General features: G+C 39.4%; 1 protein-coding gene across 10 annotated transcripts in view; it reads left to right on the top strand.

Moving 5' to 3' along the window:
* The window catches only part of macrod2 (mono-ADP ribosylhydrolase 2), a 393,934-nt gene that overhangs the window by 262,657 nt on the left and 104,810 nt on the right, over positions 1-26,467 (top strand). For all 10 annotated transcript variants that reach the window (XM_067525087.1, XM_067525095.1, XM_067525067.1 and 7 more), the window contains one exon: positions 15,173-15,294. In XM_067525087.1, the coding sequence (XP_067381188.1) occupies positions 15,173-15,294 (122 nt within the window). The remainder of the gene's footprint in view (positions 1-15,172; positions 15,295-26,467) is intronic.

Below are 26,467 nucleotides of genomic sequence, written 5' to 3'. Positions count from 1 at the left end.
AAATCAGATGGTGAGGCATATTTTAAAGGTCACTAGTAGGCATCTGCTGGATCTGGCAGAAAGGGAGACCTTCTTGTGTACTCGAGGGCTTGAGGCTAAATGATTTCTTTTAGCTGGGGTGAAACTGTTGGCTGATTGCTTCACTCACTTTGTGCAACTTGGAGGTAAAAAAAAAAAAAACATTTCCCATTACTGTAGTTAGTTTTACTGTGTCTTCTATCCGGCACTGTGGTCCCACGGTAATTCGTCTTGCTATTCAGTGTATGCGTGAGCTGAAAGGGCCAGCCTGTGCCAGCTATTTATTGCACACAATTTCTCATACCTCTGACCTGTACTCTTCTTTAGAAGAGACCACACATTAAAGTGCTCCTGCCACGTCAATCTAGCACAGAACCCCAAATTATCTCATTAAACCCACATTTTTGTGTAAGTAAGATAAATGTCCATGCAGCATGTGGCTCTGATTGCCAGAATACTCTGAAGAACAAGGGACTGTTGTGCAAAAGGCTTGACTGCTATGAATTATGGGGACTTGGGGAGGGGGATAGACCTCTGTCCATCATGCTGCTACATTCGGGAGAAACTGCTCACAGTACTTGTGTGTGAACCAGCTATTTGGCGACGCCCTTGTTTATCAAACATATGGAAACATCACATAACTGAAAGTCTCATCAAAAGCTCACCCTAAAGTGCACTGTGCCATTAGCAACATTAATGCAGGCCTGTTGAGAGATATAGCAGCAGCACTCTGTTATCTCCTGTTTGCTCTTTTTATCTGATGGGTCTGGCTGATGCAGCTGGAGGTCCAACAAGTTTTAGCCCCCTTCTTTTATAGGGCATTCAAATGCATTGGCGAATGACTGCTGGACTTTATTTTGTATGAGACCTGTCTTTGCAGCCGTGCCCCAACAGAGCTTGACAAATTCCAAAGGACACTACACTACAGAGAAAATTGAGAAAAGCTGCCCTTTATGGATATATCTTCTGTTGTCAGTCTGGGCTTCCCTTTGAAAACAAATCTTTGGTATTATTAGTGCATCTGGCAGCAGCACATACACTGATCAGTATACAGTAGCTACAAAGAGGTGAAGTGAATAACATTCATCATTTGTTAGAATGGCATCTAGAACTAGGTGGGATATATTCGGCAGGAAGTGAACATTTTTTTTCCTTAAGTTGATGTGTTAGAAACAGAAAACATGGGCAAGCTCAAGGAGTTAAGCTACTTTGACAGTGGCCAAATTGTGATTGCTAGACCAGTGGGTCCGAGCAACTCTAAAACTGCAGTTCTTGTGGGAGGTTTTCAGTCCGCAATGGTCAGTACTTACCAAGAGTGGGCCAAGGAAGGTAAACCGATGAACCGGCTACAGGGTCATTGGCTTATTGAAACATGTGGGTTACAAGGCTACAGCTTGTATTCTGATCAAGTAGAAGAGCTACTGTAGCTCAAATTGCAGAAAAAATTAAAGCTATTTTAGATACAAAGGTGTCAGAACACACAGTGCATCACAGTTTGGTGCATATGGGGCAGCCAGGGTCCACCGCCAAAAGTGCCAACAATGTGCACGTTGGCATCAGAACTGGACCGTGGCTCAATGGAAGAAGTTAGACTTGACTGATTAAGCAGCTTTTTGTTGTTTTTGTTAGCAGGATAATACATCCTGACACACTGCAAAAATGGATTAAGAATGGTCTTAGATGCCCATCAACAAGTTTAAGAGTTTGCCTCCACATTCTCTGAAATTTCCTCCAGTCAAGTATCTGAGTGATGTGCGGGAAAAAAACAATTTCATCAACCCTACCTCGCGACTATAAGAGTCTGCTACTGACAGCTTAGTACCAAAGCATAGCTTCAGAGGCCTAGACTAGTCCATGGTTTAAGCTGAGAGAGAAGACCTCTTCAGTGCTAGGCATGTGTTCACGTTGCTATGGCTGATCAGTGTACATGAGAAAACAACTATGCAGTCTAAGCAGAATTGGTCATTTATGTGCTCACACCCTCAGAACTACAGACTCACGAGAGACCTAATACTGTCCGCTTCATTGTATTTGCATGTGTTAAAGCAGCATTAACCAGAGATGAAACAACTCCTGTAAATGTTTTCTATTTACTGTACATCTAAACTTCCCAATCAAAGTACCTTTTTGAAGTGATCTAAAAGTCTTTTTTTTACGCATATTTGTTAATATTAATCTGATGACAGATATACCAAAACACTCCCAGGAATGAGTAGGAGAATATTATTTATCAATAGTTATAAGCAGACACTTCAGCAGCTTTGAAAAGCTTGTGAAGCACAGTAGCAAGGTCAAACTCTGAGTTTAGTATGGGATCAGGAGCAGACCCCATAAATGTATGTATTTTGGCATGTCCCATGCTGCTAAAAGGCACAAGTTTATATGTGTTCCAGTAAAGGCTTCTCCCTGGTGTGGCATTTGTGTCGGGGGTAACAAAGTGAGCGTATGCAGTGTGGCACAGCTCCCAGTGCAGAAATGGCTGCTTCTGTGATAAATCCACACGGCAAACAATTTGCAGTGAAGCAGGTGGGAAGCCGACCAATGCTACAGATGACCTTGCGTTTTCCAGACATAAACCTTGGCTAAATTCAGCAGTTCCACAGATTTCATTTACAACACCACTGAGAGCCAGATAGGCAGTGAGATACAGAAAGAATTAAAAGGAAAGGGAGAAAGACAGAGTGATGGGGGCAAATACAAAAGACAGAAAGGAAGAAGAATTGAAATAGAGACAGCACAGGGCCAAGTTCCAACACAGTAAGTGAGTACACCATCAATCCAAAGCATTAGCACCCAGTGCACGTATACTCAACGTGTGGTAACTTCAACTGTACAGTATTTGATCTGTGCTGCACCATGTGGGCATGTGTTACGCTATGAGTAATGTTCTCCCATAAGAGCATATTTCTTATAGCTTTTGCGGCATTCAGCACACTGTGTATGTGTGTTCTCAGTCCTTTGAAGTATTATGTGGCAGGTGTACCACTGCTGGGTAGGTACATTTGTTTTGTTGAGTCTCCCTCCCTGGAGGAGTTTGGTCACAGTTCTTCTTCATCCACATGGGGCCCTGAAACTGTCTCTGTGGGTGATTGGAGGGAGGCTTGAGAGAAAAGAGGAGTGTGAGAATGACCTCAATTTATTTCAATGGGGCCCTCTCACAGACCTTGTCAGTGCTGCCTCAGACTGATGGGCAAGTTTTGATGCTGTTGAAGATAATCCCTAGTTGTAGTGTGTGTAAGTGCATGAAAAAATTTACTTTTTGGGACCCAGGTCCTGTGAGACTGCGCAGGCCGCAAGGGTCACAGCTTCTTCTGTGGAGATACCTGAAACAGGCACAGATAACAGTCTGCTCTGGTGCCCCTCACAGATGGAGCAGTAATGGGGCCATACCCCAGTTCCACTGACTGAAGTCTCTGGGAAAAAAAATAGCACCACCATGGTCATTCTTGTCATTTCTGTAAGGTCATACTAACAAAGTGCCCACCGGTGATTCAGAAAGAGATAGCATTTTTGTGAATGCTGCTTGGGCTGGGATAGTGACTTGGTGGTTAGCTGCATTGTTTTCCACAAAAAAGGACTGAACCTTCCTTTCCAGTCATACCAGTAGGCCTTGTATGTAAAGTTGTTGTGACTGTGTTTGGACTGGTTTCATTTGACCTTTGCAGTTTTCCCATTAATTGATAAATGGTTTGAAAACAAATGTTTTTTTTGTTTTTTTTAGCACCAGTAAGAAATTGGCAACTTCTTAAATCTTGCTCATGACATTGTTTTGGAAAAAAAAAATAGATAACACGTGGAATTGCGTACCCTGTAGCTCCAGTGATAATCTTGAAGAAAAGAGTGAACATTGAACTGATTAGCTGCATTGACTCCCTCAGGCTCACATTATCCTGGCAGCTGGTTCAGAACTGATAGTTTGTTGTGATTAGTCTTGTAATTAAACTGCAGAGGCTATGAATACATGAGTAATGAGTGGCACCATGGATGTGAAGGGAGTTGATAAGTAGGCTGTCGGTTTGGTGGAGCTTTGGCCTGAGAGGAACATAAGCATCTCCCATCCCTGCCATACAGGGTGCAAGAAACAGGAAAAGGGTTGACCCATTTTGCTTTGACTTAAAAAGTGCTCCTGAAGGTCACTCCTCAATTCCGTACTTCCCATTTATGCACACTTTGTTTGCAAAAATCTACAATATTCGGAATCGGTGAGTCAACATTTTTGTTTCTGAAATCTCCTAAAATTATTATTCTACGAATAACTTGATCGTGTGTCCTCTAAAAAAGAGCCAACATAACATGTACTGTAATGTCCCCCCTTCTTTTCGGTGCTGATTCACATAAAACAAATAAAGCATATATAAAAACACTTTGTTGTTTATACAGAGACGATGTTCAAGTACTTTCCGAAACACAACCAGATTAAATAACCATTTCACATTCACATGAAAACAGGCCTTAGTCCAGCCCCAGGGAGAGCGCAGCTCTTTCAGCATGAGATGATGCAGCCCCCTGCAGTTTTTTTCTTATTGCAGCCTTGTGAATGTCAGCATGTTAGCAACTGTCTGACATTTTTTTTGATATGTAGTAACAAGATTTTCAAAGGGCTTGTGGCATTATCATCTTACTTTGAACTCAAAAAAATAAGAAAAAAGAAGGAAAAACAAGTCCTCCTCCTTGAGCTTTAGGGCCACAATTAGGTCTACACTTGCCAAGATTTTTTAGAGTTCATCATTCATTTGAAAGAGCAGAAGGTCAAAAGTTATTATCTGATTAACAAAAATATTTATTTGCTTCAAGCTACAAAATAAAGCATCCTGCTTTTCAAAGTATTTTAGAAGCAAATAAAAGCAGTCAAGAAGAGAAAGTTGAAAGCACACTAACATTAGCACAAGCTAGTAAATCATTTTCATATTTTTATCTTCATTTTTTCTTCATTTGTGAACAAACAGACTCATTATTAGGAAAACACTAGGTCATTTTCAGCGGATATTAAACTGTCTAGATACACATACCAGCCACACTCTAGCAATAACAACAGTTTAGCTTTTTATTACTTTTGTAATATTTCACCCTTTCATTGCTTGTTAGAAAACATACAAAAGTATTTTTTAAGCTGTTACAAGTTTTTGCTGACATTTTTTGTGTTAAGCTATCAGGAACTCTGCATTTAAAAATGCATGAATGTATAAATGTAGAGATATTTACTCAAACAGTATGTAAATAGGTTTTCATTTTGCTGCTATTACTAATTAGCTGTTTCCTGTTATCATTGCTATTATGTTGTACTTGGTTTTCTTTTTGACCTTATATTCAAAATAACCACCCTTGCCATGTTACACTTACAAAACACGTGGCATCAAAAAGCAAACATAAGTAAAAACATCTGTACATTAATTTATAGGGACCAAAAATGTGATGCTAATTTCCAAAAAACCTTTTAATGAATGAGCAAAAGCCACAGCTTCCGCATTCACTGATTCTATGTTTGACGGTGTAGGAGACATACAGTACAATAGTGCTACACAATAATATTTATTCCCATTTCCTAACCCTTACTTACCCAAACACAGACTTGAATGTGCTTTTGTAATTACTGTCATTAGGATAATTTGGAGAGTGTGTGGCACATGTTGCTGGAATGAGAGCGTGTTTAATCTTTCCACCCGCAGTGTCTTTCTCCATCAAATCCATGTCGGGCGCATATGTCTTAATTGAAATGACGGGTAACAGCATCTGCGAAGGCCACATCACTTTCAGTCTCCCTGCAGCTGTGCCCCCACAACTGTGTGTATGAATGTGTGCAACTATTGTATGTGTGTGGAACCTTACTGACATTTGAAAGATTCATGAAGCTCAACTTACCAGCTCAAGGACCTGCTTGTACAGACCCCCATAGAATTATGATGAACTGCCCCAGCTCTTAGGTGCCCTAATAAGAGAAATGATGTGATGGAGTTAAAGTCAGGTAACAGCATTGCAGTCTAATGCTGGAGCTTTACAGTATTTGATTTGTTTTGTCCAATGCTTAAAAGCAGGTTAGCTTTAAAGGGCTACCATAACAGGGCACCTTGCTGCAAGAGAACGGGCCAGTGAAAGGTTTCTGTTTTAGATATGTTTTCAGGCATTGACTCCAATGGAATACCGTAAATACAAACCATAAATTTGTAATTATGTGCAATTACCTTTGAGCTTGGGGAATACTGTATGAATAAAAATAGTTGACATTTTGAAACCATTAAGCGAATACTCTTGTTAAACATCTTGATTGCTTCATTTTAAATCTATTGGGGTAGTGTGTGTGTATATATACAACATTTAAAAAGTTTAAATACATCTAAACCTGACTGTTACAAGGACACGTCATGCCTCCATCAGTACTACAAACAAAATCATTGCATGAATGCACAGCAAATGAGATGCATTTAATCTGCATTCCTCATTCACAACTTCTAACTAATTGTGATGACATGTCTGATTTTATAAAAAAATACTGTTTTAGTGTAATACATATAGATTGTGTTTGTGAAATGGTTTCGTGGGGAGTTTTTTTTTTTTGCTGCTTCTTTAAAGAACAGTGTGCATCTCTGTATAAATTGTATAACATAATATAGAAATACTGTACAATCATTTAGCAGTCATACATTAGGTACATCTAGATAAAAGCAATGCAGTATAATACAACAGTTCTGCAAACCTCCACATCCCTTTGTGAAGATCAGTTTTATTAAACATTTTATGTTAAGTGTTTATTCAACTATCATTTTAAAAAAATGTTCCAGTTTGTGGTGGTGGTAAATTAAATGATAGCATATTGTTAAAGCTACTGTAGGTGAGCCTAGAGAACTGACAACTGAGTCAATATTCACCTGATACTGTACCTGCTGTGCATTGCTACATGTCTTATTGTGTTGCTTTGATGTATTTGAAATCTACAAATTGTGGGTGCATGACTTGTTTTGCCATCCTTAAGTGGAGACAACCAAACTACTCTCATATTCACATTTTATTCCAAACATTCAAAAGATGCTTTGAAAGAAAAACATAGAAAAAGAGCAAGCAGCAGAACTAGTAAGTGCTGTTTAGAGCAGTGTCACCTGGCAGCTCATTCAAGCTTAGAGAAATGTTATAGAAAGCCCAGAGCAGTGGAAACAGCTGGCAGTGCTGCTCAGTGTCTTTACTCTGGGCCTGTCGTCCCTGAAGGCACTACTGGGGCCATTCTGTGTACAGCAAAACAATCATCACACCCTCAATGTTCTTGTCCTTCAGTATGTGGCCAATGCATACTCACTCTCACACACACACACACGCGCACACGCACCTCACCTGCTGTTCAGTACTGTAAAGCACTAAAAGGTGTCTCTTCTATCACTTGAAGGCTTCTTGATATTTGGAGGCAGTGTGGGCTTTATTGTGCTCTATTTATGCTTGTGTGTGTGTGTGTGTGTGTGTTGTGTAACTTACTAACTCCTGTGTACTGTAATGATTGACAATGTGTACAGGTAGAAGTGCTGATCAGTGCTCCATGAAAATGCCATGAGTCTCTCAAAGGTTGACCTACTCTCACAGTGAAAGGATGGTGCTGAGGGTGCCTCGTCATCTTGTACGTCAAGCGTTTTATTTTGTCATACAGTAAGGTCTACACAGTGAAATTTAAATGTTTTATTTCTATATGAACCCTCCTATTAAATATATATTAGTCTCAATTAGTAAAAACATTCCTTTTATGTGTGCATGATGCTCTGTCATTATCCCCTGCTCCTCTCTTGCTCTTTACCCCTTAGCCTATATAACTGTGACAGAATCTCAATGGAAAAGCTCTTTGAAAGCCAAGTGTATGAATAATCACTAAGACACCCTCAATCCATTTTTAAAGAAGGGAATATTAATGTACTAACAACTGTATCTGCACGGCATGTGGCAGATGATTCCAGGTCTGCAGAAAGCCCCCTCTTTCTAATGGGGCCTCAGCAAGTGTTCGGGGATCACTCTGCGCTCTCTGTTGTCATGACAACACCGGTTCCATGTCCGAGTGGGTGTACACACTTCATTTAGTATTCTTCGGCAACTAGCATGGGAAAAGCTGTGTGCATGCTGAGAGGGTCCAGGCTAGCAATCACAGCAAAGTACACCTAATTATTGGAAATGTGATCACTCTTGTGGGTATTATGGAATTAGAATTCGAGTGGCAATGGCTGGCATCTGTTGTATACAGTACATGCAGCTTGGTTGGGAAGTAATTTGGCCTTGATCTGAACCTGTAGAGTTGTAATTGCCTTGTATGAGCAACAGTAGTTAGAGACGGTGGAAAAACTGCCAGAATAAACGTATTACTGTAGGACAATGTGTGGCTGCCGTAGGAGACTTAACACAGTCACTATACAGGAGGAGGTTGGAGTGGGTGGATGGTTCAACAAAGAACCGTGACTGTGTTTCATCAGTACCTAACTCTAACCCAACCCTGATGTATTTGTGTCTGACCCTAATCAAACCACTATGTACTATATAACAAGGTTATAATGCAACGTTTTTGCCTGGTTTGGGGTGAAAAATAATATGGAGCTGGATGCCACATTAGTGTTGTTGTAGGCTATAATATCAGTCATTTTTGAGCCTGCTCAAAATAAATTTCAGCACATCCCCCATGTGGGGGCTCTATTTTACCCAACAGTGAGAGGGTTGGGACAAACGGCTTACATGGGCATTAGGGTTAGAGCACTTGTTTAACTGCGTATACAAGCATTCTTAATTCTAGATCCAGCTCTTGCGCCTTGCCTGTAGTTACTGTAGTTTTAATGTGTCACTCCCAAACTGAGGATTCATTGTGTACAAATACTTATTTAATTTCAGTTTCTTTCTCTGTTTCTCTTTTTTTTTACGATTGAGCAAAAATGTCTTGCAATGTCTTAATCGTTAAATTACTGTCCATCATTCAGCACAACAAAATGTTAATACTCTTATTAGCTCTTTATCAGTCAGATGAAGTTGTGCAATAGGTGAAGACAAACCTAAATTATACTGGGTGCTGAATTACTTTTTTAATCAGTGCCACAGTTATTGCCCATGTTTACACAGGTGGGTCGTCACCTGCCAAACTCTGTAAAGTGCTGCGTACTGTTCTGACACACTGAAAGTGACTTGCGTGTAGAGATGAAATGCTGGAGAGCCCTTTGAAGCAAGATGCCATCTTTCAATTTTTTTTTTTTTTTATAGCCTATTGAATTCTTTGAAGAGAAACCTTCACAACTGACAAAACATAGATGCCTTCTGTCAGTTCACAACAACTGACACTTACTTCCTGTCATGTTAATATGTGTAGGAGCAGTCATTAATTAAAACCAGCATGTCCAGAACAGATAAAGAATTTATTTACGCTGGCACTGCAAAACAATGTTTAACAAGAGCATTAAATTACAGAGCACTGATAGAACATGGCATCAGGCATTAGGTTGTTACCGTATTACTAGTACTGCTGTTTTTACTTCGAGGATTAGCGCTACTAAAATAATAATAATGATAGATATGCCTTCAGCTCTCTTCATTAATAGACTCTACATGTACAGTATTTATTTTTTAGATACACTTAGAAAATTTCAACTGCACTATTCGTTAAACTCTGACATCACAGCTTATGTTGTCCACCAGCGCTTTAAAGGGAATATACTGGCCTCGGTGTCACAGTTTGGAGAGCGGAATAGCTCTCAGGTTTCTTCCTCATGCCCAATATTGTTGAATTGCCCTTTAAATTAAACCCCCTTTTTTGTCCTTTCTTCAGTTGGCTCTAAAGCATTGCATTGTTAAGTCTTTCTATATCCAGCTGCAAATATAAAATAAAATAAAAAATGGGCAGATGTAGCACAACAAGAAGCATTTTGTGGGTTTAACTGCCAGATGCAGTTCCTCAAGCATTCTTTGTTGAGGAGCCTTTACTTCTGTTATAATGCAAAGAAGTTTTTTCTTAATTAAAAAATGGGTAAATCTAAAAGAATATTTAAATTACATAAGCATTTTCATTGTGCTGGAAAAGATTTAGGTACCTCTTGGCTTTAAAATAATTTGAAATAGCTCAGCCACAGCAAGAAAACTGAAGAGAGCACTGCAAAAAACACAATTACTGATTTTCAAAGTTCTTTTGAACTATACTGTATAAACTTTCAATTTATTGTAAATACAGCATCTGCCCTGACCTCCCACACAGTACAAATAGTTACTGCATGTAAATCCATTTTTGGCTTCTAACTAAGTGTACGTCATTCTATGTTTTCTTTCTCTTTTAAGTCTGAAAAATGAACATGGGCAGCATGAAAGTGGTCTCCTTAAAGTCTGCTACTGTAGCTCCTGTGAATTAGAGTCAATCAAAATGAGTCTCACAGATCACTCTGGTACTAACGGCATAGATACTGTACTTCTACATTTGTTTGCAAGAATTCAGGAGAAGTCACATTACAGTAAACACATTCAAGTATTTTTCAGGCTTTTGGAATTATTATTATGTGCAGTAAAGCATCCTCAAAGTCACTACAGGCAAGTGAAAATGAAAGATTGATTATACTGTGAAGTGTGGGTCCCTCTCTGAAATAGCACAGCACTTCTCTTCTAAAGGAAGTCTAGATATTTCAAAAGATTTTTTAGTTGCTAAGAAAGTGGCATCTTTGAAGCGAGCATGTCCCCTTGGTAGTTATTTCTCAGCTCTCCCCAAGATGAGGAATATTTTAGAAGCCTTGTCTAAGATGCTCACACACATGCTCTGCAGTTGGTGTGTTAAGGGGTCATTTTGTATCCAGTCTATTCCGAACAGTGGAGACTTACTTAAAATCACTAGCCACTAGAGATGTCTCAATCCGAAGATATTTGGGTTTGTTATGTTTTTTTGCTTCTGATTCGAGCCCGATACCATCCACCATGTGCCCAACGTTCAGTCTCCATCTGAAATTAATGTTTTACTACATAATACAGCTACGCAGTGCACAGGGAGGACAAATCAGTTTGAACGAATATGTCAAAATGCTTCACATCTTAATAGGTGTAAGATATTTAGAAATAAAGTATAGTCTGCAATAACTTTTTTTTTTCCTTTCTGTGCCAATATGTAACATCCTCTTTTCATCATGAATGCAATAGTCAAGGCTGTTTAAAACCAGTGTCACTCTGAGGTGTAGTGCACTTGAACGATGTCCCTGCCATTTTTCAATACAACTTTTTATCCTTAGGCAGATAAGCTTGCTTTGCTGCATTTTAACTTGAACTGTTGAATGAATAGGAATTATATAAACCAGTGAAAATCTCTAATGTTGTTACTTTAGTCCTGTGTACTTAATAGGTAAGCATTTAAAGCGTTTTTACCTGTATTTGGTATTTGCCACATTATTCTATAATATCGCTTCATATTACAGAAATACAATCCCCCCAAAAAATGAAGTTACACATTGGGTGATGACAGTATTACAAAAAAGGATATGTGCATTCAAACTTTTTTCCTTAGACAGTTGTATCCAATAATGCTTTTTCTTGCTTTGATTTCCTTTAAAGGCGGTTTGACCTCGAAGAACCGTAAAAACACCGATATTGGTCTTTATAAACATACCATAAATATAAAGCTGTGTTTTATTTTTCCTCCCTGTTTCGTGTGATAGTCTTAAACAACAAAGATAAACACTGCAATTTTCTGTTGACTGTGCAGCTTGCTACATGTTTCCTCATTCCAGTGCTTTTTTATTGATTTTCTTTTTTCTTTTTTTAAAGAATTGATGGGAGCAGTGTGTGCTAATCACAGGACATTAAAGGTCTGAAAGAGGTGCAGAATGCATACGCTGTGGCACATTTCCTCCATTTAGAATAAAAAAGACCTATTGTCAACAAGTAAAGAATCCACTGCATCCCTGTTTGAGTCGAGTCTAAATCTACTCATGGTGACTGACCATAGCAAGAGGGGAAAAACATATAAACATATCTAGATGAAATTGTGTTCCCTTGAGATTTGCAAGCAGAATGCAGCGTGTAGAGTATCCTCACACCACAATAGATAATGATAGTTGTTGTCAGTCTGTCTATGCTATATTTTGGTCCTCACACCTTGAGTTTAACACATCATTATCATTTGACTCCTGAGGTTTATGCTTGAAAAGAATAAATCTCTGGATTATATGTGTTGCGTTGTTGTTTTTGTTTGTTTCACTTTACAGACCCTGCAGGCTCATGGGAAAGAAAGCATGGTTTGAATGGCAATAATCAGTCTTTGCTGGTTCAATTGTGTTACTGACCTTGTAGCCCCAAGCAAGAGACCACAATGAACAAATCCAGTAGAGGTACTGGTGGAAAAGCTCCTAAAAATATTGCCAGGAGTGTAAGCTCAAATCATTAACTATTCGTGAAATTGGCAAGGGCGAGGGTCTTGAAGGAAGTATCTGCAGTTAGGGGATTTTGTTTGTGTGTGTGTGTGTGTGTGTGTGTGTGTGTGTGTGTGTGTGTGTGTGTGTGTGTGTGTGTGTGTGTGTGTGTGTGTGTGTGTGATAAGGAATGGTTTTGTTAAATTCCTTAATGACTTATTTTATGGGCTTAAAACAGCCTGTTTGGCAGCATTTAGTAATTTAACCTCTTCTGTTATGTTTCTCTACAGGTTAATTTCTTTCCCCATCAGAGATGTATCTATTTTTTTTAGTAGTGAATTAACCGGTCAGACTATAAAGTAAAAGTTTTGTTGTAGAAAATTGAAATGTTTTTATGTTGACCAATTCAGTTCCTAAACTACAGCTTCCCTTTGATTTAATTATTGGAACAATTCTCTTTAAGTTTTTTACGTCAATTATCAACCCGGCAATCAAGCCCGTGTCCCCCACAGTGGAAGAAGGCCGCTTAGTAATATTTACAGCCCCTCTTAAGAAAGGCGATTCATGTGCCTGTTGTACAAAGGTTGGACAGAGATAATAGTATACATGTGTCAGAATGTGATGCCCAGCAACAGAGGGACACTGCAACAGTGTCGATCAAGATGATGATCAAACCAAAAGAGAAAAAACTATTAAAAAAATAGGGGATATTTTGTGTAGTTTGTGTATTGAAAAACACTGTGGTCATAATAAATGGACTTTTCAAACACATGGAAAAATGTTAATTATTAAAATTGAGGCCTAACATCAAGGTGAGATTATCTTCAAGGTTAAACTGCCCAAAGCTTAAGCACTATATTGTATTTATTATTAGTGAACTAATTATTTAGATTTTTACTTGTATCTCTGAAACACTGCACTTTCCTATTTTTGGTACATGCTCACACACAGAAAATTGTGATTCAATAAAGTTCCTATAATTTCACAGCAGCCTAATGGCCTGTAACGCCTCATTGCAAATAATCATTGAATTCTGTTAGATTTATAAAATGCTTTTTTACTTAAACAAAACAAACAACCCCAGTTCCTCTGAGTCCAAGGGAAGAGAGGTCATTTTCTGCTCTGTTACTGGAGCAGCTGACGGGCTGTTTGGAGCTCTACAGCATCGAACTGTCCTTCCTGTAATATCCCTCCTTAGTTACAAAGTGAAATATGTCTTTCACCTTACAGAAACACAGTTGTATAAATATGTATTTCATGTGGAAATGTTGAGAAGACGAAGGGAGACATAGGTACTGGTGAGATGAGAACTGCTTAAATTTTCATGAATTTGCCAGGTTTTTGGCACTTGCCCACACTCTAATTGGCATGTTGCCGTTCTCGTAGTAAAGAACTTCATGAATTATGCACGAAAAACAACTTACCACGTGCCCCATTATAACCACGTTGTGCTATGCAATTTTCAGCCTGCTTTTCTGGAAAAATACAATACTTCATACAGCTCGATTCTCATTATATCCCAACATCAGCTTAGCTGGGGATCACCCAAAACCCTTGTTTTTTTTACCTCCCCTAAAAACAAAATCTCGCCCCTTAAGGAACACTAGTGAAAGCCACTTGATTAAAGTATTTCCCCTTGCATTTTATCATCCTGACCCATTAAGCAACAAGACATACAACTGAGAACTAAATTTAATATATAAATGATTTATGGTCAAGTAGTAATATTGCTTGTTTTTATTCTGTGGGGAAGTGTGGCTAAGTGTTTTACATTAAAAGTAAACGATGAGGTTATATATAGGAAAACTCATGCAGTGAAAGGTTTTTACAGCACAGCCTGCTGTGTTTTCTTGCCTACCCTCACCTGAACCACATCTAAATTCTCAGTATTCATACTTCAACAGGGTTTAATATTTTAGTACACAGAAATGGGGACTTGATGTCTTGCATCGCAAATGTATGAATCATAGTTGATCTATATTTAATGGACCATGAACTGAGATTTACCATCCAATACTGCTGAATGAAGTCAAAGATTGCTATTTTAAACTCCAAAAGTCTGCTTTGAAATCAATAGAAAAATATTCAATCATGGGTTCTTGAATTATAGGTCACAGTGGCAGGACACTGCACCCAACCCTTTATGACCCTTTGAGGAATTTTCATGTAAATGCATGTTTATGCACACAGCTAAGTCATGTTTAGTGAACTAACTTTTTACCGTGCACCACCTGTGGTGGACCTCTCTGGTATGCTCTGTGGCTGACGCAGAGTTACCTCTTGTATATTGATGTTGACCTGTGCTGTCCAACATTGAGAAGGCCAAGGGTAGCCGAGGCAGAATGTGGAAGATTGTGTTTCTGTCAAGTCACTGCTTAGATTGGCTTATTTTCCTGTCATCACTTCTATTGAATTGCTCCTTAAATGATTCCTCTGATTCGATTAAGAAGCTGCATTCCTCTGTCTGGCCGGGCAGACAAGGAGACCAGTGATTGACAGGTAAAGACATTATTATGCGGAGGGAAACAGGGAGTACAGGGAGAGATATAAACATATGAGTGGATGGCATAAAAGAATTTTGTAATTGATTTTCTATCTAAGCTGCTGTTACATTTACTGAATAAATGCATTCGTTTCCAGCAGTAGGTTGTTTATTCTGTCCCCATTGTCTTTAAAAAGTTTGACTCAGCTGCATGGCCCACAGCTGAAGGGTTTTACAGCATTGTAGGTATTTTTACATTACAGGGCGCTGGCACGAACACTACCGACCATGTAACCTTGGTTAGAAGTAGACTGCGCTGAAATGAGCTTTGTGTGTTGTCCCTTTCTGACAGATGTGATCCACACCGTGGGCCCAGTGGCCAGAGGTCATGTGGGGCCTACTGAGAAGAATGACCTCACCTCCTGCTACCAGAACTCCCTCAGGCTGCTGACGGAGAATGGTTCGAGCACTGTGGTGAGTACAGTACCCTGCGACGCTCACGCTGTTCTGAGGAGAAATTGTGCACTCTGTTGTGCACAGCTTGAAAGAAATAAATTATATGCTTCTGTGTTTTTGTTTGACAGCGAATAAGCCTTCAGTGAGGAAAGCTCTGTTTGAAAATTTTAGAAAATTTGGAAAAGGTACAAGAACAAAAGGATTTAGCATCTTTCATTTTAGATACAGTTCTGTAAAGCCTTAATCTTCTTTATTTACACAAAAGCAACAGAACATAACAAAATGGTAATGTTTCATGTTTGTCAAATGAAGGCTTTTCATGTAGACTACTTTGGCTTGTGATTAAATGAAATTCAGGCCTTTGTTCCCACCTTTCCATACTGCTCCTGTAAATAATTGTGTTGTTATTTCTTTGTCATTGTTTGGAAGGCCAATCTTAGTGTCTGTGACCTTTTTGTAAATTCTACTAAGGCTTTAATGAAGATGCACCATTTGTTGCTTTTGGTTTGCAAGAAAAATTATTGTCTAGCACCAAAAACTAATTTCAGAGTCTTTTGTACATCTGTGCCACCTCTTCAGGCAGTTTCATCTTTAAAACACTGGAAAAGCACAACATTAAGTGAATGTGGCTGAATCTTAAGAGTTGTAGGTATGACAAAGCCAAGACATTTCACAGTAGCAGCAGCTGATCATTCATACACTTTCCCTGTTTCTAGCTGACAGTCTGGCCTAAGTGATATATGAATTCGCCCTGCCCACAAAAGGTAAACAAATCAGTATCACACCAAATGGCTGCAAATCATATTTTCTTCACCAACCTACTGCCCTGCACTCTCATCAGAGGCCAATCAATGGAAGTACTCACCAACAGAGAGAGGAGACATAGATGAGTGCCAGTTTCATTAAAGATGATTGTAACAAATTCCTGCTCTGTTGATGACTTATTGTGAGTGTAGCAGACACATCTAGGTGGCAATTAAATGGATTGTGAAGCCAAATGACTGAAGTAGTTATGGTAAGTGTTTTGAAGTTATATCTAAATCAGCAGCATGCCTGCTGATCTTTAAACTTTCCTAATAACAATAGCATCAAAGATATGATGAGCCACAAGTGTGACATTACATTAGAATGCATATTAGAATAATTTACTCTGGTGGGCACAAGTGATGGGAACGCTAACTCTAAAGCACTGGGCCCCTCAGGCCTTATTGCAGGAACTCCCGCTTGTTTGCTTTCTTCCATAAACAATCTTGGTTTGTTTTTGGCACATTCCAAAGATTTGTTTAGTTTATCCCCATTTCTTGATTTATTTATCCAATAATCCATATATTTATAGAAAACAGTTTTTCTGTCTTTACTGGGAGCAGACTGGATACTGTCTAACATATTTATACAGCTGCTCTCTGTTGAGCAGGCCTTGAAAACCAGGTTGTTTGGTGATTGACTGGCCTAGTAGGATGAGCCTAGTCATTACATTCTCCTAGCCACAGTCCATTTTGTCTCCCCTTGCTACAAGACCAAAAGAAAGCTTTCTTTAACAAAAGCAAAGGGGAAACAGCTGTTTCTTTTTTTAAGTGAGGATGTAGTTTTACTTCAGCCTGCCTTGATATGCAAGACTTGCTTGAAGGGAGGCTCTTAGAGTTCTTCAGTCCTAATTCTTGTTAACAGACAGTCTTGCAATCTCTCAGTGGAGAGTACAATGAGTCCAGGGTTTTGGTTAGCTGATCGGCACTAAGCTTATTTGAAAAGGGCTCATAGCAGCATTGCTGTCTGAGAAAAACACGAGATCCTACCAAAGACGGGCACCCTGCCAAATGGGTCTACAAAGTGGGCAATATAGGGGGGCTGCATTTGGGAATCCTAGACTAGGCCGGTTTCCTAATGGGGATTCCAGGGCATTATAAAGGAATAGGAGTCAAAACAAAGCTAATACAAAGTAAACTTGAGCATGAAAGATTAAAAAGAAGCAGAGTTTCATAGATAATCCCTGTTTCTTGGAGCTCAAAGCCATCCTTTAGGCTGCAAAACAGTGCGGCCACAGTCCTCATGTCAAAATCTCCTGAATGCTGCTTGTCAAAACAAGGAGTTTACAGGAAGCATGAATATTAACACAAAAAAATGCATTTCCCCCAGGGAAGCTCAGTGTGTGTGACTCAACATTTTCCATTATCCCCAGAAGTCAGAAATTAGATAGAAGAGTTTTTCCTGTCCCTAAGTCATGTACTGATTTACAGCTCCACTAGGACACAACTGAGAGAGATGTGACTTTCAGGCATTTTTGGAATGAGTTTAGAGATTGGGTTTCTATTTTGTTGGGCTTACCATTACATTCATATGCAGCTTAGACAGTGAATAGTAAGGATATAAAAATTAATTTAAATTTGAAAAGTTATGTAAACTATCCCAGGACAGAGATGTGCGTTATATTTATATTATTGCTAATGCTGAATGTTGAATAGTGCTTAAAAGAAATAAAAAAACTCTCCTCACAACATGTGCTTATTTTTTCTCTAAAGGGTTAAAATTCATGCCTTTGCCAGTGGACATGTAAAAACATTTGTTATATAGACTACCCGTAGCCACAGGGTAAATGGTGCTGCAAGTATAGGTTGAGGGATGGCCTTCCCATGAAAAATGACAATCAACCTGAGCCAAGAAACCTGCCATTTAACCCCCACACAGAAGTTGAGAGCTATCTGGAACACTCTCACTCGGTCTTAGTCTCTGGATAAATATCAAATGGCCGGATGGCCTATGGAGTTGAGTTTTCCAAATCACTTGGCTGCAGTGCATGCTGGAAAGAGACTGCATGTGTTTGTGCCCACACATTATGTCACATACATGCATCTTTTTGGGGCATGTTATGCCTGTGTTGTTGCAAAGTTCTTTGGGTATTTCTTCCCTGTCTGGGGGTTCTTATGCTTCAGTGTTTGTTCTTTCCTTTTTTGCATTGTGGAAAGAAGCAGGCTGTCACAGCTCCCTGGGCTCCTACTGACCACGGCACACATCCAGAATGCCGGCGTTGCCGACTGGGCTCTGCGACTTCACACAGGGGAGCCGTGGGAGCGGTGCAGCCTGTGAGGAGAGATGCAGCCCTAGGTTGATAAGCAGCGTGCTGTCAAACAGCCCCCTCCTCTGCTCACTGCTTGTTACACTACAGTATGTTGAGTGGTTCCAAAAAGAGGCTCAGGTAAGAAGCAAAGAGGAGGTAAAGCCAGCAATAGAAATTTTTGAGAGGTTGATTCTAGACATGAATTTTGATTATAGCACTGCCTTGCAGGTCGATAGGTGTGGAGATGCTCTAGCAGGCCATCAATATTTGCTTGAGGTGGGACATATTAAATAGGTCTCATTGTGGCTGCACTGTATATGGCTTTTGTCACTGCTCCACAGTTCAGCTGCAATGACATAAGTTTCAGGACACACCAGCACAAAAAGATTTTCTGTAAAGTGTTTTTTTTTTTAGGTGGTATGACAGTGGTAAGACTTTCAGATTTGTAACCAGTGAGTGAAACCTGTCAATCCTCTGTAATTCCATTGAATTCTTAATGAAACAATAGCTGGTTCAAAGATTAGATTTATATTATCTAGCGACTGACACATTATTCATCTGGGTGTATGTGCATTTAATGAAGCACTCTTATGTGTGTCTCTGTGTACAGTCAGACCCTTGGGGGGGTAAGAAGGGCTTTCCAAAGAGCTGAGAAGCTGCACAGTACATGCAACTGTGGAGACGGTTAATGCAGGTCCCCTGTCTTGGTTAGTCATGGAAGGCTGCTCAGATTCTTCCCTGGAAGCCAGTGCAGCATCTGTCAGGAAGAAACAGACAGACTGTGGAGGGGGACGCCACCATCTGGAAGCCGTTCAGCCTTAACTCTGTTTTCCTTTTAGAGACCATATTAAACACCTTTGTGACCTTTAGAATAAAAGAATAACCATGTTTACTTAAAACATCATAATTGTTTGATTTAATTTAGCCTTTCTGTGGAGTCTTTGGGGAGTGTTCTCTTGAGAGAATATAACAAAGATTTTAGTCTCGAGGGTATGTGGCATCAAGATAGACCAAGCATTATAGTTGTTGACTAATGATCTTGTGGACAACCGAGCCTCCTTTTTGTTCCTAATTTGATGTTGACAAGCCGCAATTTGATGCTTTCCGAAAGTGTCTGTCATTAAGCTATTTCTGGCAGCGTGCGGTGGGCTGGCAGCTGTCGGTGTGGACAGTGACAGGGTCGCAGACTGCATTTAGTGGCCCCCTCTTTGACTCCCAGGCGGCCTTGGAACTGTTTTCTAGTCATAACACACTGGCTTCGAGGAGATCCAGCAGGGAAGCCACAAATTGCCCGTTGAGAAAAATGCTGAAAGCCAAGTGGATTGGAGATGAATGGTGTAGAATGATAGGATTAGCCTCCCTTCTCTGTGGGCTCATTCCAAGGCTGCTAGAAGCATTAGTTTCCATTCATTTTGCCTGCCAGTGTTCCCAAAAAGCATTCCCACAAATCTTATGGTGACACATCAGCATGCTCACACTGCTTGAAGATGACAGCTGATAGCCCCTGCTAGAAAATGTGTTTGACATGACAGGGACACCAAGCGAAAAACAAACAGAGTATCAAAGGGGATAAGTGATCATGCCCCAAAGGTGTGTTTGAGATATACAACACAGCAGGGTCTGATTGGAAAGTTCACTTTAACCTTGTCTTGCTCTACATTCTGTTTTAGCCATTGAACTTTGAAAGCATCCACCCTCTTCTCAGAAATAATATCAGATATGCCACAAATAAATTGTAGTACTCCACCTTTGTTCATATAGGTCACAAGCGATATTTGAAAATGTGTTTTTTAATGCTGGATTTAAGTAGACTAGTAGTTCTTTGTCATTATTTATGTTTCTAAGTACAAGCATATCAAAATTAACAACTTCGTACTCCACCCTTTTCCATTTTGGTCTGCCGTCTCCCCAAGTGATTAATTAATTTTCATTTATGCAGTGAAAAGATCATGCACAAACTTTTCCTGTATCCGCTTCTCTCCCCTTTCTCGTAAATTATTGTCCACAAGTGCATGCGACTCCAGATTTAATTATATAATGGCTCAGAGAAGTACAGAGGCTTGATCGTGCACATACTTGGCTTCTGATCATAGCAAAGTAAACTGTGCCATTAATTGGGATATAAGAATGAGAGGTTTACTGCAAATCTGCTTACACAACTCAGTTGGACTTTGTGTCTATATCACCCAGTATTCTATTTAGTTCATACTTTAAATTCCTCCATAATTAAAATCCAAGCTCATTTTCTGACAATATTTTGTTGCAGATAAACTGTGGACTCCATGGACCACGAATAAGGGGGGAGGGGGGGTTTTGACTGATGCTGCCCCCAGACCATCCATATACTGTATGGTTTATGTAGGCTATTTCCACGATTCTACCCAATGTCTGTATTTTAGCAGTCTGCTCTCTTCTGCCAAATGCCTTTGACTGCAGCATGCATGCATGCATGCTTTATTAAGAGAAGAGTATTATGGCTAAGTGCTGTGACAGCAAGAGACAATACTAAACCATTGGCTTCTAATATCAAGTGAATACAGTATATTTTTCTGTGACCCATTTTTGTCTGACATATGGGAAATACATTTTTAATGCCCTTCTCTATGCAAGTAGACATAGTTTGTAAATAGTTTGCTTCCATGTTAAACATTTTAGCAATATATAACACTTTGTTAGTTGATCTGATGATCTAGAGTTGAAACAGAGACCTGGCTTGAAAAAGGGGAAAACAGTACGTGGCACAGAGGATTTTACATGATGTCATCCCCCAATGGGCGATTAGCTACACAATGTAATTATAACTCAGCGCTCTCTGTGGCCAGTCAGGCAAATGTTGCCCGTAACCCACATCTACATATAGTACCTGCATGTGTAGACAAAGGTTAATTAGACTGAAGCTTTCAAAAAGGTCACGCCGCTATTTAAATTAGTCATTGCTATTTGTCATTGGCAATGGGCCAATTAGACCCAATTACACTGATAGTAGTTGTGGTGATCTCCCACCTAGTCCAAGCTAATGACCAATGGACCCCCAATTACCTCAGCACCCCGAATCAGAAGAAGACAACCACAGCACTGGGAGGAGCCTCAGGTCTGCTGCACCACCGTTCCTTCATATTCCCTTCACTCCAGGGAAGACTGCACACCTTTGTGTGAGGTGAAATATTAGGATATGTAAAATGTGACATTTCCACACACCTCAAGAGGGGTAATCAGTGTTGATGGGGGATTGAAGAGGTAATCTCCAGAGTGTCTATGTGGAGTGTGCTGATGTGAGCATGCTAGCGTTTTGATTACAAGCATAAGAAGCCCATGCAATCATCCCAGAGACTAAACCCTGTCTCCTACAGTGGCTACTCCACCTACATGTTCTGTGAGGGAAAAGGCAACAGTTCCAGTCTAGATTAATGTGCTCTGACAACAATAAAGGCTCTTCAAATAAAGTACCGTCAAGCAGCATAAGACTCCGGCTGGCTACACTTCATCTTTTACTCTGTTGCTGTACCTGGCTGTGAGTAGCTCCTGGCGATGGTCTCCTGAATTTCTATGAGGCTCCTATTCCTCTGCTGTACCATCTGAGAATAGAAACGACAGCTAGCACCCAACTGAGGGACTGTCAGAGGAAGTTGTTGATTAAACAGATGTCTTTCCTGCCATACGCCACGAGACAAGAACGCCACAATAAGCATGCATTAATTAAACATACCGGAAGAATGTGTGCGGTACAGGAGAACAAAAGGCATTGTCGTCTAGCTTTGTCTCAGCTTCACTGCAGGAATGAGAAAGTGACTCCTTTCTTAACCTCTGGCTCGACTAAGTGAGAATGCAGAAAAGTCAGACAGGAGAAGATTTACCCAAGGAAAAAAGTTATTAACAGTTAGTTTTAATTAGCAACACATCCTTCAGAGAAATTGAAGTTTTGAAATGAGTCATTTGCAAAAGTGATAATTTTCAAAGTAGTTGTCAAGTCACCTACTTGAGGGAGGGTACTGATTTTGAAAAGAGCCAAAACGCAAGTTGAGACAGTACATGGACAGTGTCAACTTGTGTACTTGGAAATCTCATCAACCAAACCTATACATACAAAACTATAACAAAAATAACATCCCTCTCTGTGAAACGGATTTTTCCACTAGCAGTCTTCTATCAGCTTGAGTGTGAAACACTAGTGTCACTACTCATTTACATACCACCTGATAAAGCCTGCTGCGTTGATCAAAAGAGCTGAGCAGGAAACAGGGATATTAAATATATTACATGCAAAGCAGGCCTCTCACAGCCTGACAGTTGCTTTTCAACTGAGTAAATCTCAGCAATCTCACAGATACTGTAACAGATTGCTGTTCATCGGCAGCGGACCTTAGTGGAATGAGTTCTTGTTTAGATCATTATGGTTAATTACCATGCAGAATCAGCCCAGCCAACAGTGTCTGTACTGTGTGTATGCGTGTGTGTGTGTATGTGTGTCAGTGAAGTCGGACAGAGCTGTCACGCTCTCAGTCACCTCATTACTAATGCAGCACTGTCCCCAATGTATTGGCTCGTGCTGGTCTGGTGTTTGTTCTTCATTGTGGTCCCTTTGACTCTATGCCAGTAGATTTGGCTATTCAAACTGCGTATATAAATGAATGGCCAGGGAAACCCTTTGTATTTAGTCATGTGCAAATCATCTAGTCATCTTCTACCTTCAGATGGTCCACAAATCTTAGTGATAGATTATGCTACAGTTGTGGTACGCATGGCAACATTTTCAATTTACCACTCACAGATGGCTATTTTAATTATTATTGAGTGAATAGTAATGAGAATGCTGAATCTGTGCGTTCTTTTTATTGCACTTAATTAAAGAGAAGACATGAGTCTGCAGCAGAAATTAAGCTTCTCTAACTGCTATGTATTAAGAGCTGAGAGAAATTACAAACAGAAATTGTGAACATGTGATGTATTAGCACTAATCGGGTTAGTAGCTAGACAACAGGTGTGAGCCCTAGAATTACTCTAGCATTGAGTCGAGCTCCGTAGCCTCAAAGGTCTGTCTTGCAGTCTTTCATCTGTGGGTTTTATAAAGCCAGGTGTTGAACCCAGTGTCGACCTTGCCAGTGTTGTGTCCATGAAACTGGAATTTCCTGGTCTATCACTGGGTTCCATTTGAACAAGCTTGCACCCAATTATCCTTCAATCATAGACCCTGGTCTTACAGATGTGTTTGGTTGAAGTACAATATCTCTATATGCTGGTTTGACACACAGAAGACATTCTGTCTCACTTCAGCTGAACATACAAAATGTTTTCATAGGCATACATCTAATTAAATGTCTGATTATAATGAATTAGAATGAATTATTTGGTTGGTTAGTTATCTTTTAAGTTGAATAAGTTGCTATCATGGCACCAGACATAAAGAGGCAAAAGAATATTTTCTTTGCACATTTAGAAATGCAACTGAATACCCTGTCTAACTGTAAAAGGGCTTAATAATTGTTTGACTCTTTCTTAATTTGCTTATTTTTTCCTGTTATGTTTTTTTTTTATGAGTAGCACGGCTTTAAGAGAATGAATGAATGAACTACAAGCTCCGTTTTTTTTATAAAGCCCCTGTTCACTGTTATTAAGCACAACATAGTCAGTTACAGTACATAATAGGTGAGTGGTATACAAACTTAAATCTTTGGACCATTAATTATAGTTATTGCAGAGTGGTTAAAATATTTAATACAAAAAGTTAAGAAAACAAAGCAACCTCTTTATTACTGAAATGTCATCATCTTTATATTTATGTAGATGATATATTCTTTTTTCGTCTTATGAATATTATACAGCCAATATGAGACCCAGTTAAGCCATTGTTTTTATTTGGCCTATTTGTTTTTTATATTATTTCTTTCTGTGAATTCCCAATGCCAAACAGTGAGTCCTTTCTGTGCTCTGAGGTTACATATAGTGAAAAATTAATATTTATTATAGTCCCCAACTTAGCTTCTCATATTTATGCATGGCATTTTTTGGTGACTTTGGGAACAGTGTATTTTGTGTTGACCATTTGGCCAGCCCGTATTTATGCAGATTTATGAGAACATTAGGACAGCTGCAAAGTACACTACACATTTCTTAAGACTTTGGTTGTATACATAAATGTACACAATTTACAAGCATTGCCCCCTCATCACTTTGTTATCAAAATCACAGCCGTGTTCCCACAGGCTCAGGTGAATGATTGTGTGCATTGGCAGATATGCCGATGTTTATGCTCTTCTACATAATTCTTTAATCACAGCACTATTACCCCACACATACATACACCCTGTTTAGTGCCATGATTATCTCCCAAGGTCACAGCTAATGAGGGCTGATGCACTGTGCCTGGCCTGAGCTGATTGACTCCCAGTTTTAGACTGGCTCAATCCAGGCCCACTCAGCAATTCAGGAGGCAGTGCAGCATCTTGCACAATTTTATGAGAGAGATATATTAACTCTAGAACTGCAGGATTGTCTTGCTTTAATGCTGGAGATTGCCATGGAGATGTAAGTTACTTATTTCTGGCCCCAGAAATGTTTTATCCTGTCTACTGGCAGTGACATTCATGTTTGCATTGAGAATTCAAATTTACTTAAGAGATTATTTTACTGGTTATTAGCACTTCGGGAAAAAAAAAAAAAAAAAAAAAAAGGCCTGTTGTTGACCCTTGCCTAACATTTGCTTGAGTGATCTGCTCAAGAGGCTATTTCACCGTGGGCTTGAAAGTATATTATTATTTTTGAGATTTAATTTTTGATAGACAAAGCATTTACTGTATTGCATTTGAATAATGGACACAAATGTTCAGCTAGTTCTTGAGTTAAACCCTCTTCTTCCACATCCTTTTCTGTTACAAGTTAATTAAAATTATATGACTTGTTCGCTATAAATCATTATAATCATTATGTAGGCCTACTAAAGTAATAATTTCGTAGGGGAATTTAACAGATTAAACATTTCTTTTATTGTCAACCAGTGACCTTAATATCAAAAATGTCACATTCACCTTATATGAATGATGATGCAACCATCAGGACCATAGAGCAAATTTAAATTTAAATCAGCTATTACTGTATCTAAATCCAAATTTTGCATTTCCCATACAGATGAATCTAGAAAGCACAAAGACTTAGCCACCGTCCCATATGCTGAATGTAGTGACTGTAAAGCGAACACAGGGGTGAATCCTGTTTCGTGATCTGACTTTGTGATCTCAGCTTGTAGTGTCAGATAACCTCTAAATCTCAGTTTCTAACGTCACATCCATAAACTTCTGGTAATGATAATATGCATGGGATAGAATATGGGGCTGTTTACCGTTAAGGTCTCGTCTCACTCCGAGGGAGTAACGAAGAGGACATGGACTGTAATGACTGTAAATGCAGTCATTTTAGATAAGTGTAGTTAAATGCTAACTGGAACAAAACCTATTAAAAGTCTTTGACTGAAATCTGCATAATTACATAAGAGTGTGTGTGTGTATTAACTGTAAAAAGTGTTTCTCAGGTAGTAAAGAACATGAAGCAATTGGTTTTGTGTTTGTAAAGTAAATTCAAACATTACAAATTCACTGCAACTGAAATAAAAAATGTAATTGACTTTGACTAGAAATAAAACAATATAGGCCTGAGTCATGACTTGAGAGCTAATGGTCTAAAACAAATGGCAGCTCATCTGCTAATGTAGGCTACCAGCTATACTCTGTGTTGGTATTTTCTATTTTTTTTTGTAGTAGTATAATTCCTGGACTACAACATGCACAAACGACTCCATCTATCTGCACTGCTGGCAGACTGGTGCCATTGGCAAGAACATTTCATTTGAGCATTTTGTGTTGAGAACCCAACATCTTTCACACACAAAATTGCAAAAACGAAAATACAATTAGTGAGATGTTGTCATTGGAATAGTTGATAGATGTTAACATATTCTGCAGTAAATTACTGTACATTACTTTTCATTGTAACACAAGTAGGAGCGGCTATAGCTCAGTTGGTAAAGGCAGTTGCTTACGGACCACAGGGTGAGTGGTCCAATCCCCAGCCCTGGCTATATGTCGAAGTGTCCCTGGGCAAGACACTGAACCCCTAACAGCCCATCCCCCCTCCCCAGCGATGCAGTGC

This window comes from Channa argus, chromosome 1 (assembly GCF_033026475.1).
Source record: "Channa argus isolate prfri chromosome 1, Channa argus male v1.0, whole genome shotgun sequence".
Taxonomy (NCBI): Eukaryota; Metazoa; Chordata; class Actinopteri; order Anabantiformes; family Channidae; genus Channa; species Channa argus.
This window is presented reverse-complemented; position numbering and strand designations above follow the sequence as displayed.